At 37.8% G+C, this 13,568-nt stretch overlaps 2 protein-coding genes and 1 pseudogene across 2 annotated transcripts; all 3 read right to left on the bottom strand.

The window, feature by feature from the left end:
• Positions 1-3,119: 3,119 nt before the first annotated feature.
• LOC113327859 lies at positions 3,120-5,732 on the bottom strand (annotated as a pseudogene).
• Positions 5,733-6,251: 519 nt separating this feature from the next.
• Positions 6,252-7,354, bottom strand: LOC113327737 (glycine-rich cell wall structural protein 2-like). The gene has a single exon (XM_026574870.1). It carries the CDS (start codon positions 7,139-7,141, stop codon positions 6,452-6,454), a length of 690 nt encoding a protein of 229 aa, XP_026430655.1. The 5' UTR covers positions 7,142-7,354; the 3' UTR covers positions 6,252-6,451.
• A 699-nt stretch (positions 7,355-8,053) lies between these two features.
• LOC113328227 lies at positions 8,054-11,296 on the bottom strand. Its single transcript, XM_026575330.1, has 5 exons — positions 11,164-11,296; positions 9,872-10,831; positions 9,138-9,338; positions 8,665-8,860; positions 8,054-8,571 (listed from the first exon to the last, which is right to left on the bottom strand). The coding sequence occupies exons 2-5, from the start codon at positions 10,814-10,816 to the stop codon at positions 8,390-8,392; spliced, it is 1,524 nt and encodes a 507-aa protein (XP_026431115.1). The 5' UTR covers positions 10,817-10,831; positions 11,164-11,296; the 3' UTR covers positions 8,054-8,389.
• Positions 11,297-13,568: the final 2,272 nt, after the last annotated feature.

The following is a 13,568-nucleotide window of genomic DNA, read 5'->3' on the forward strand; positions in this document are numbered from 1 at the left end:
AATATACTTGGTTTTGAAAACTATTAATGGTTCATTAGTTTTCCTAAATAATCCAAATGATATATTTTACTGTTCTATCCATAGTATGATGAGATTTATTGAAACCGAAAATGTAAATTCAATAGTGATCGCATTAATATGTTGGAGTAAATGGATATATTTGTTCGAGAAGTCAGGATAATGATCCCTTTATCTAAGACTTTTACAGATATTGTGAATCTTCTCATTATCAAACTGTTAGATAATAAAAGACCACAAATTATTGATCATATATTCTATAAAACTTCTGCCAATAAGAAATTATTGATAACCACAAGAAACATCATTAAAAAGGTCTCAAAGAAATTAAAAGTTAATTATTTATTCATGCTGTTTTAGTAATTTACTTACAAGAATTTGATTTTGATATCGGATGGTAAATATTCGGATTCCGGTTCACAAGCTATTATGTGTAATAATTTTGATTAATGGATAGATGATACGAGAGCTAAAATCAATGGTTAAACCTCAAGTCTGGGATATTGTTTAATTGCTCAATAGACACAGATCAGTTATATGTAAGTGGGTCTTTCAGACCTAGTATGACTCTAATGGCAATGTTAAACAATATAAGATTTTACGCACAAATGAGGCATTAATTATCAATAAGTTTTTTCTCTCGTGTCCAAAATAGAGTTATTTAGAATTATCATACTGTTATTTGTATCTCAGTACCTAAGAGTTGCATTAACAAAATGTGAAAATAGCCTTAATTAATGATAAATTATAAAGAAAAATTACACGTGTTAGTAAGAGGGACTTGCCTTATAAAGACAACAACACGTAGTCTACAAACTTAAGATATCAAAGTATGAAATTAAGCAAGCTTCCCTTGCACATCTAAAATTCAACAAGACCATTGATGTTATTTGGTTTTGAGTGAAATTACTGTAGATCCATGCATATACCTCAAGATCAGTGGGAGAAGTTCATACTCTTGGTATTTCATGGTAAGACATACTACCTACGAGTAGTGATCTTGACTTTATGCTCATCTCTATATTTTTCGAGATAAAGGATATCAATGAAGCTTACCATGTGATAGTCACATATAGTGTGGATTATGAAAGCTCTCATATAAGATATATATATATCGAATATTCGAAGAATTTTTGAGATAGGCATAAAGTCAAGATCACTACTCGTAGGTAGTAAGTCTTACCATGAAATACCAAGAGTATGAATTTTGTGGGTAAAATCTTATCAAGGAACAATATGAGAAATGAAAAACATATGTATCAGACTTGAATGAGTAACCCAAAAAGTTTAAAAAAAGAATCCGAAGTTGATTTTGAGTACTTTGGAACGTGATTGAAATCCGAAGTTAATTTCATTGAAAGTAATTTATCAAGAACCACATGATTCTGTTGCACTTTTTTTTGTATGTCTGATTCGAGGTGTGACTCTGACATCCAACTCGGAGCTATTTGCATGAATAAACTGTGGTGGTTTGCTTCACCACTGAGTTCAGCTCCCCACTTGTCTAACAAATCTCTTCCTCGTCAAATTTTTGATTTTGTTGCCGATATCAATTTTTTTTTTAACTAATTGTTGTTATGAAGTTATCGGGAAAAAAATATGAGTGTATTGAGGCCCTCCGGTCAGGTGATTTCAAGACTCAGGATCAGCTCTGTGCACCAATAGTATCTATAGGGATTCCGAGATAATCTAGTTGTTGTGAGTTTTCCAGTTCATCGAGACCTGGACCATTTTCGCCATCCAAATTACATGATGAGTTTGAACCAAACATGTCCATCGTCTGCAATTTTGTAAGACGAACTAATATCCCTGGTCTAAGATAACCAAGGTTATGTAAATGATTCAAAATCAAGTACCTCAATTATACTAAACTTTTCAATCAATAGAGCGTATGCACTCGAGGATAAGAAGAGTGCGACATATGGAGATACCGTCAGTAATTCTATACTTACAGGGGTTCTTCCCATATGCCATTATGACATATCTAGTACTTGAAGCATCGATCGGCATATATTTAAAAATGTCATCAAGTACAGTAGAGGTGGAGAGATTCTCGCAATTTGGTGCTCCAATAACAATTAGTTCATTATTCCCTCGATCGTCTATTAAATATATCCTCTCAGGTTTTCTCCATTCATTTAGCTTTAATTTGTTTTGTTCTTGAATTGTTAGGTATTCGCCTTTGTTTTTTCCACGACCCGCATGCTACCCAAATTGCTGAATTACAAACTAAATCGTGCATTTTCACGGTCTTCTCTATTTTGATACCACTTTCTAGCAGACATGCATCTATAAGACATTCAATTACCTCATGACCTTCGCCACGAGCTTCGTTTATATCATCAACTTCATCTAAGAACCCTTTACCTATCCATTGATCATTTAGTCTTTTTTTTTTAAATATACCGAAGAATTCTCATTTTGCTTAATCATTTCAAACTATGAATGTAGAAGAAAAGACGCAGGAGACTATTAGGGAGAATCACTTAGTAATTGGCATCTTACACAGTAAACACTGCACTTACAAAATTAGATTCCCGTATAATGAGGGTAACCAGCACATGAACTTACCGTTGAAATAAGAGTTCTGCAGTAATTTGTATCAATGCAACATGTTATTCGTTGAAAGATGGGGATTTGTGAAGTTCACTTCGCACATGTTTACATGAATGAATGGAAATAGAAAGGCATTAATTGTTATATAATCCGTACACTAGACAAGTCAATAATTATTTGGTTCTAATTAGATTTTAGATTTCTAATGAATCTAATCTCCAGATTCTCCACTTGGATAATTTTAGTTACAGAATAAACATTGTGTAACATGAAAAGCCAAATTCGCATAAAACCGGAGTATTGAGAACATGAAATTAATTACCGTTGAACAAGAAAGATTATTCGTGCTAAACGTATGAGATACTAAGTAGGAGTCATTGTAAACCAGTTTGGTTTGTTAGCTGGTAAGAATAAGGGGCCTTATTTCGACTAAGGAAATCAAAAGTTTTCAAGTCATGTTTAGCAAGAATTATTTTCGTTGCAGCGGAAGAGTTATATATAAACATTCTAAATTCAAAACATGTGCTCTCCAGGATTGTTTAGACTCATCTCCTTTTCTTCCCTCTTCCGCCTAAGACTCCAGAGTTGAACGCGTGCTGTTGTTCTTGTAAGAAAGCCATACTCTTTCTTACTTTCTCAGCTCTTTCTTCTTTCTCCACTGCTGTAGCTTTCATTTTTGCCTGAGCTAAGAATATATTGTCCTTCCTCGGTTCACTAGCAGCTCCTTTCTCCTCTCGTTTCAACCGTTTCCTCAACTTCTTCACCCCAGACCGTTCACGGTCGGGATCATAGTCTCTGCCTTTGACAAAACTGCAATAAGTTTCTCGATTAAAGAACTGCATGCTTGCTATACATAACATTAAAGATAAATAAAGGTGTGGGATTAGGTCACATACTTGTCCTCAAAATTGGGATTAAGCATTTTGATCGGCTCAAGCCTTTTCTTCCGCAACTGAAGTGGTTGCCGCACCAAGTGATATTCAGCTACCTTCGTTTCTATCAACTTAGTTACATCATTTATCTTCTCTCGCAATTCATCTGGCATATGATTCTGTTTTGACACTTCATTTAGCAAAGTAAAGATTGGCATGAATATTTCGGGAAAAGAATTATATTCTTCATAGACTTGAACGAAACCTCGTAGAATATCCACTACTGACACAAGCACGCTAACCCTGTCATTCACAAATTATCAATTACAATGAATAAACTTCCAAATAATCAAAAAACAATCATGTTGAAGACACTTAGGTTAACAACTGACCTGAAATTATCAGAGCTGAAAATTGGAGAATTGTCAGGCTTGTCTATAGCTGCGAGAAAATCTAGACTATGTACCTCAGATACATTACCACTTAGCTGCAACCAGGGCTTGAGCAATTTGAGTTCCGATAAATAAGAAACCTGCAAATGAGAAGGCAACTTTTCTCCCGACTCCAAAGCTGATATTAGCACAGTTCGGAGAAATATGAGAGCCTCCGGGTAGAATTTCTTGGGTTTTCTGGAGATCTGTAGAATACAGACATCACACATATTATGAGAACTAACAAATCGTGAAAACATAAACAATACGATTCAGTCATTGCCGAAATGAAAAGAACGACTATGATGTGCATACATACCGAGAGAACCATGGAGCATAAGAAAGATCCTACGGCGATATCCCGACAGGATGCTATAGGACAGCGCCCCAAATATTCGCACATTAACAACACTGCTGGTGTCAAGACCGCGTGACGGAAGTCGGAGCATGGAAATGTGATGGACCAGAGCCTTAAGAGGCACAATGTTTTCATAGAGGGCCAACAGCTTTTTCCTGCTTAAGTTAACAAAAGTTCATGCATCGGTTTGACAAACCACGATAGTGTATAAAATGCTTCACCAATTTTAAAGAGTATATATATTGAGTCGTATGAATGCCTCACCTGGATTATGAACATCTTTGCAGAACAGCTCACGAGTAAGGCATAAACGTTCACGAGCACAAACAGCTGCGTAAAATGGCTTGAAATTTTTACAAGGGGCTTCACCAATAAATTCAATAGCTTGAAATTTAGAGGCTTTTTGGTTGTTAGGATTGCAAAATACATCAACAGGTTGGCATACAGGATCTGAGAGCAGAATGAAAATTTAGAAACACGGCATTGCAGAAGATTTCTGTGAACAGTTTTTTCGAGAATCATTTAGTATATGCAATTGAGAAAATATACCTGCATTTTCTCTCGGTTTTCTGCAGCAAGCCTGACTCCATTGCACGCACGTATCCGATTTATTGCCTCAATAATGTCAGCATCTGATCGATTCTCCAGTAACTTAGAGAGCTCTGAGAAGGTTTTTGGTGCATCAATCACAAAGGGAAGAGAATCTTGTTCGATTGGAGTCTGTGTTTTACTCGGTTCTGGTTCACTAATCTCTTTTTGTTCACCCTCATCTTCATTATCTTCCTCTAAATCCACACTAAGGTGGCCGCCATCATCACTTTGCTCCCAATCCTGTAAGGAACTGCTCTTCGAAGCTTTAACATTATCTTCCTCACGTCCATCTTCTTCACTATTGTTATCTGCAATACTGCGACCTTCCCTATCAAATATATCATCAACCCAGCCCTTTTTATGGCCTACTTCTTTCTCAACAAGAGAAACGGAATCTCCAAGATCATCTCCAGATACAGACCTTACTTCACGGGATGAGATTGCACATGAATCTTCATTGTCATCATTACTCTCTCCATCACTAGAATCATCATCCATCTGTTTTTGGCGTTGCTCCTGTACAATACACATTTTTTGAAGGAAATACATACATATAAGTCGGAAGGAAAGAAGTATAGCTAGAAGATGTTGCAATGTAATGTATTGATACCTCTAATTGCTCAAGCCGTTCTTTGTCTTCCAGGACTATCTCTTCAGGAGTCTTTGTCCTCTCTGACGGAGCAGCACGCATATCCCCAGCCAATCTCTTAACTTGCTTGTCGTATGCATCAGGTCCTTCCTGTTGGAGTACGCATTACCAAATTCAAAATCTTGTCACAACAGAAGCGTTACCGGTTGGATAGGCATCTAGCTTACCTCTAGTGATTCTTTTGGGCTTCTCTTGTTCGGTAAGGCTTTAAAAAAATCTAGATATATGGAAATATGAGCACAGCTAGGGCTGCCCATCGGGTAGGGTGGGTAGGATATGGCCTATACCCGCCACCCTACCCGTTTATTGGCGGTTAAAAAAATCTTTACCCGTCACCCTACCCGCCAAATAGTGGATAGGGTAGGATACGGTTAAAAAATTGGCGGGTAGGGTATGTGCACCCCTAGTAGGAATTGTTCGAAGACCAGTAGGGTAAGATAATTTTGAGCTTTACCCGCCACCCTACCCGTTTATTGGCGGTTAAGAAAATCTTCACCCGCCACCCTACCCGCCAAATAGTGGATAGGGTAGGATACGGTTAAACAACTGGCGGATAGGGTAGGGTTGGCGGGTATGGGTAGGGTAAATGCACCCCTAAGCACAGCCTATGAGCCTATCTAAGATGTCAGACGGGAAGATTTTGGTCAACTTGATACGTTTACTCTGAAACTGATCATTGATACAATATTCTGCCTGGGATTCTCAAAACAAAACACGTTATATAGTTTCCAACTGAATGTTGGGTAATGGAGCACACTCGAACATAAGAATGCATGTAGTGTGGAATATATGTGATCGAGTTTTATTCCAATTGCAACTAAGCATATATGAGTACAAGGAAAGCTGAGCTTTGATTTCAAATACAATATGTAGAGAGTAAAAGAGAATTTAGAGACAAAAATAAGACGACACTGGAATAAGAATAAGCTCAATAACTCAAGTATAGCTGCTTATTAACTAGTTACTATAATGTCTTTTAAGGGGATCCATGATGTCCCCCACGACCATGTCCTGATCCGCTTCCATAACCTGAACCACTACCTGATCCTCCACCACCGCCGCCGCCACCTCCTCCACCACCACTTCCTTTCCCATATCCAGACCCGCCACCACTCCCAGACCCATATCCAGATCCGTAGCCGCTTCCGTTTCCACCTGCGGAACCTCCTCCACTACCTCCACCACCGCCTCCTCCTCCACCGCCACCACCAGCGGATCCTCCTCCAGACCCATAACCTGACCCGTAACCACTACCAGAACCGTATCCCGATCCTCTGCCAGAAGCCCCAGTTCCATATCCAGACCCACTACCTCCTCCTCCACCTCCACCACTTCCATAACCCTCCCCTCCTTCACCAACACCACCATAACCTTCCCCACCTCCTTTTCCATAACCAGAACCATACCCTGACGCACTACCACCACCACCACCACCTCCACTTCCCCCACCTCCACCTCTTCCATAACCTTCCCCACCACCTTTTCCATAACCAGAACCATAACCTGATGCACCACCATCTCCTACCCCACTTCCACCACCACCTCCACCACCATGACTACCATGAGAATTTGGACCTTTATTCTTAACATATGATCTTGCAGCAAAAGTAAGTTCCATACATAGCAATACAATGAACACAACCGCCATCAATCTCGAACCCGCCATTGCTAATAATATTACAAGAAAGAAAAAAGATTCAAAGAAACTTCAGCCAAGAAGATGTGTGGGTGAATGTAAAGAACTAAGTCTGCTATAAAGAGTGTTTATTTAGTGCAAATGAGTTTGAATGAACTAAAAGCAATGCAATGGGCAGGGTTTATATAACTTTATATATCAGATCATTCTAGAATCCAGATTCAAAAACTAGGAAATGCAACTTCACTTTTTCCATGGACCATGTCAGTGGGATTTTGCCATTGATGGTATTGCATCATGGGTGGATGTACTGGTGGGATTGTTTTAGTGGTTGGCTCTTTTTGACTTTTTGAATCAAATCTCATAAACCCAATGGGTGTACTTGATTCTGACTACCTTTCTACCAATTTTTCTTTCTTAATGTTCACAAATCCTGCATAATAATGCAACACTTGGCAGACAAATAGGCTGATCAGTGTCATGTCAAAAACCAAATTTTTGGTCCCAACCACTCCACCAATGTTCCCACAGAATAATCAGCTATCAGTCTCATACCTCCACACTCTTGAGTGCATTACAGAGTGTTTTGTTTTACATTTTTCTTACACCTGGCACAACCCCTATAGATTCTAGATGAAATCTTTATCGACATCCTTTTGATGCTGAGAAGGATATGATACCAAGCAAATCAGGTTGGGACCTAATTTCTCGTAAAAGTGTTTAGATACCAAAAGCAGAGTACAAAAACACTTTGCTTTACTTTATGAAAAGTTTATTCCTTATATTTTTAACCGTCATTCTGAAATTACGTTCTCAACCTAACTACCGGCCTTTCTGAATTCCAAAAGACAAATTCTATAAGCAAAAAAGTAATCTTATTGAGAAGCAACTTTTATTCTGAATGGTGAAAACTACTTCTACCTCAACAGGCAATAAACGACTTGCAAATAGTCAAGTTCATAAATGTGCACCAATCTACTAGTAACCAGAGAATTCATTACATGCTTTTTTAACCACCCAATGACAAATAAACATGAAAGTAAATCCTTAGATTAACTACTAATTACACTGTACAGACATTTTGAGGAAGAGTATTTTTAAGCAGGCAGCAGGGATGGTCGAGAAGGCCATCACCCACAATTTAGACATGATGGTATTTACAATTGCTGGGAGAACCACGTAAACATAGAGTTGAGTTCCGAGGAAAGACTAAAATATGTACATTAAGAGAAGAAGAGAAAAAGTTTATGTTCTATTTAAAAGTGTATTTCAATGTAGCTACCATAGCTTGGAGAAGAGATTGTCGAGGGCAGAGTATAGAGGCTCTGCAGCCCTGGGTCTCTCGACGGTTCCATGAAGAATGTCGGTTGTGGTGAGATATGGATCACCATAAAACTCTAGGTTGGTATCCATTCTTGTCGTGATTATATTTCCTTCAAGTGAAACTCCCAAAAACGCACCTGTTTCGTTTTACAATACAGTCAGTATCAGATAAAAATGACTCATAACATTAATCTGGCGAGAAAATTAAACTTAGTAGGATTGGGCCTTACCCTTGCTGCAACTGTAAGTATAGCACATGCCAGATCCTCTATCTCCAGCTCGAAGATCAGCTTCAAGCACTCTCCCTACAGGTCCTGCTGCAGCACTGCAACCAGCTCCAAGAGCAAAATGCATGCGGCTACAAAACGTATTCACAGCCTTGTGATCATGAAGCACGATAATAAAATCTGTGAGCTCACCACCGGCCTGTTTCACATCGAAGGTTATAAGTCAATAATCAACGATGTTTGGAGTTCAAAAAATTTTGTTTGGGGTAGGAAATTGGACAACACAATAGTACACCACTCAAGGCTCATAAGTTCAAAATCATCACAGGACACAGGTCACTGTCCTTCTAACTTTTGGATTTTGAACTCGTACCCTGAGTAGATGAGTGGATATCTTTCCTTGGCAACCACAACATGTGGAGGTTAACTGAACCTTGGATTAGACAAACAGTAAATATGCAACAAAATTTTGTTACCTGAACACCCCACCCCAAACCAACAGATGCTATAGCAGAAGGGGCAGACCACGATCCATCCACTCTCCGAGCAACTACCAAACCGGTACCAATCTTATATGTAAGAAGCATGCCAGCTTTTGCAACAGTTAAAATGGCTAAGCCTTTAGCACCTTTAAGGACTGCTGGAGGCATTGATCTCTCAGGTTTCAATCGAGCAGCCTGTCCATTTAAGAGTAATTTAGTAAACTCAAATAGCCAGATAAGTTTTCAATTGTGTGGATGCAACTTGAACTATTTTTGACAATTGATAAAATAGTGTTAAGTATATGCATCCTGAGAACATAACATTATCTCACTACTTCATGTGATAAAACAGCTCAATATGGTGGCATAACGAAAACGCTGTGAACTTAATTCCTAAATGGCTAAGCCTTTAGCACCTTCTTTCCTATCCATTTCAAGAGTAATTCAATAAACTCAAATGGCCACTTAAGGTTTGAATTGCATGGATGTAACTAGAAATGTTTAAGAAAATTTTTGCAATAGTTTTAAGCAGATGCATGTGGTTTCCAGAGTCCAGGCAACATAAAGTTGTCTCACTACTTCATGTGAAGTAAACAACTTCATCATGGTAGTATAACGAAGTCGCTGCCAACTTAATTACTAAATTCAGGAGTTCCCATGAACAGGAAAAGTCACATTGGAACTATGAAATAAAACATCAGACGCAGATAAGAAGTTGAGATGGGTACCTGGCAGTAACTCTTCAGAGTATTACAGGACTTGTAAATCTCATATTCCATGGAAAGACCAATAGGCATATTCAACCACCCTCTTGTGCATGTCCAATCCGTCACATCATGCTTAGCGATCTGGGATGCGTTGCTTATGGTGTTCACCCAAAAGATTTGTAGAGGTTCGAGTTTCTCAAAACAAGTGTCACACACCCTCTGGGGACTCCTCTCCCTGAACTTGATAGGCAACAAGCACCTCCCCTTGGAACATGCTCTACAAAATATCCCTCCACAGAAACGACAATGATGCCTGCCACGAGTAAGTGCAGTAAAGGGACAATCACACTTCATGCATTTAGTAGCAGCACTGTCTGGAACCCACTCTGGTGGTTCCGCATCCAACACTTCTTTACAAGCAGCTAGAGGATTAAGAAGCGGAGGAGCACTTGGAGAGAAAACATTCTGGTAAACACTATCACAAATATCCTTAACAATGGGATACTTTATAGGCAAACTACTGTCCAACTGATCTCCAACTTCAACAAAACCATCACCATTATTAGTACTCTGACCCTTATTCTGACCAGTCAATATCGCAACTATCCCACCCAACACATTCTTCAAATTCACCTCTGGTTGGGTTGTCTGCATCTGCAATGAGTTATAACGATATCGATCATCTTTTGCATTATCATACCCTGTATCAACAAAATCTTCTTCTTCAACAACTTTTTCAGCAGGCTCATCATCCGCATACTCATAATCATAGTTTTGCTTCGCAACAGCGGAACTCGTACTTAACGGACTAGAAACCTTTCGTTCTTCTTCGTACCCGATATTCCAAAAATCATTCAAACCACCATCTTCATTATCATCCTCATCAAACTGAAACTTCTTATTTCCTTTATCCATATTCGACAACGATGAATACGTAACACCCTTCTTCCCCTCAAATGTTGCCATCCAGCATCAATCCACCTACAACAACCACAACTACTCAATCACAAATCCAACAATCCACACAAACTAATGCAAAACTAAAGATATATTCACCTCAATCAACGTAAAGTGATGATGAATTTCAGTTTAACTAGATTACCCTAAAAACAAACCCCCCCAAATTCTCCTAAACAAAATTCTCAATTCACGAATTCAATTAGATTATTCAATCTCTGTACAGTTTCTACCATACATAGATGCTCAATTTCATGATCTATTTATAAGACATAATCAAAACGCTAAAGAAAAAAAATCAAAAGAATTTATTTATAGATGTAGCGAATAGAAAAGAGTAGATTTATTATTCTTACCTTATCTACTGCAACCTTGTTCTGATCGGAATGGTAATCCTCTTCTGAAACTACTTCTGATTCTGATTACGAAAGAAAATTTAGGGTTCGTGTGTCTTTTTATGTGGCGTGAAGGAAGAAGATATACTGAAATTGTGATTTTGAGACGAAAAATGGAGAGAGTATAGAGTAAGGGCAAGCGATCTCCCAAATTACAATAATACCCTTGGATATAATATCCGAGTACGACCCGGAAAAGACTAGTCAATGTGGTTTGACCAAAGTCAAAGTTCTATAAAGAGCTAAAGTTAAATTTGAGCAGGCAGTACAACTTGTACAAGAAACCTCTGTTTTCTTCACTAAAAGTTGTGGTACAAATTTAAATCTCATAAAAACGAATCAAGAAAAAGTTGTTGTTCTAGTTTTTTTCATTTTTTGTTGTTCTTACATTTTTCAATTGAAAAAGAAGCTCACTCTTTGTAGTGACAAATCAAAACCAGGTGAAGCTAGAAAATGGTGAGTATCATCTTGATCTATCTGCACTTTCTCTGATTCAATCTTGCTAGATATACCAAAATAGTATAGGATGAACACCCATCCACAATTGCAGTTCGGAGTAGCAACTGATTTAATGTTTCCGCATGATTACCTCAGAGGATGCTCGAATTATACCTTAATGATTGAAGTGTATCGATCGAGAGAGTTAATTATGCCAAGGTAGAGACTTAGACTGAAACAGCCCTAGAATTATCAAAAGACCTTCTTCTTGTGTCAGTATGCGCCACTTTGATCTAATATTGCAGCTTATTCTAGTTATGTTATGATTGTAAACCAAATGTTTTGTGTTTTGCTTAATCTTGTCGCAGGATGATTCTCATTCAGATGGAGGCGGTTTTGATCGGCGGGATACTGGTGGAAGATGTTCAGGTGCTGGCCCTAGTAGACACCAATATGAGGTAAAAAAAGAAGGCTATTATTGGGGCGTCACACTCCAATAATGTGGCTTCATTTGGATTCTTAGTGTCCAAAAAAATGGTTATGGGACATCCTGATACAAATACAAAATGTCTAGATTATGTTTTAACTAAAACAAAAACTTAAAAACCTAATCTCTTCTATTCCAAATCCATAAAAAATTGTTCCTCTTCTCATCTTTCTTCTCTTCCTCTCCTCCACAGTAACTTCAATTTCAATTCAACTTCAACTCACTTGAATGAAACCGAAGTAAAATTAGGGTTTCAGTTACGTTTCTGCTAGGTACGGTACTAGATTTCCAACCGTAATTTAATTTATGAAGAACTTACATCTAGGTTTAGTTTAATTCAACCGTAAAATTGGATTTTACGTCTAGGTTTAGTTGGATTCCAACCGTAAAATTGGATTTCCATGTTGTGCTACATCTAGTTTAGTTGACTGAATTTTCCTTTCGTAAACCTAGCCGTAATTTTCAATTTTACGGTTCGTTTTTATATAGGATAAACCTAAACGTAATTCTTCATGTATCTTTCAAGTAATTTTCATGTTATATTACGTCTAGGAAAATGTCATGTATTTTCCAACCGTAAGTTGTTACGTTTAGGTTCGGGTTTTTTTTCTCTAGGATAACCTTTACGTAATTATTCATTAACCGTAAAAATTTTTCTTTTTTTCTCCTCTCTAGTTTTTCTTCCCAGAAAAACTTTGTCCAAGAATTCACCAACTATATAACAATATTCATTAATTTAATTATTATCTAATTAAATTAAATTAAAATTAATTAAATAAGGGTTGTTTGGTCATTACAAAATTATTTGAGATAAGGGGTTTTTGATATTACTTATGGATGACCCATTTTTTTCCTATTAGGTGACGTCCCTCTGATGGAATGTGACGCCCCAATAATAGCTTTCAAAAAAATCAACTTTTAAGTGATGCATTACTATGTGTATATGGGCGGTGGGAAGTTTCTTTAGATCACTTGAGGGTCAAAACGCATGTCAATTGAAAAAGAACAAGACTAATGTCTTTATTTCCAAGACTGATGATGGGTGCCGTTTAGCTTGGGGGTGTGCCAATATGCATATAGGACAAAAAAACATTTGGCTTCGGAATGGTACACTCCCAAACAAAATGGTACCTCCATTAACAGCCTTGTTTATTTCTTACTCCACCATCAACCACCAATGTATTACTCCATCGATCTTGGGTCGCGTCATGTGCCCGATCTCAAAAACCCATGTCATATTTCCTCCCCTTTTAATGTTAGAAAGAAAATTTTAAGCATTTACCCTACGAAATCGGTAGATCTCCCTATATTGAATTTTAACTACCAAATCTATAAGATTCCTGTCACAAAAAAATTTAAGTCAGGAATTACCGATAAGAAAAAAAAGGGAAAAAAACAATTCAGTCACAAATTATTATCTTTACCGTTGGATCATTATAGC

This window comes from Papaver somniferum, unplaced genomic scaffold (assembly GCF_003573695.1).
Source record: "Papaver somniferum cultivar HN1 unplaced genomic scaffold, ASM357369v1 unplaced-scaffold_107, whole genome shotgun sequence".
Classification (NCBI taxonomy): domain Eukaryota; kingdom Viridiplantae; phylum Streptophyta; class Magnoliopsida; order Ranunculales; family Papaveraceae; genus Papaver; species Papaver somniferum.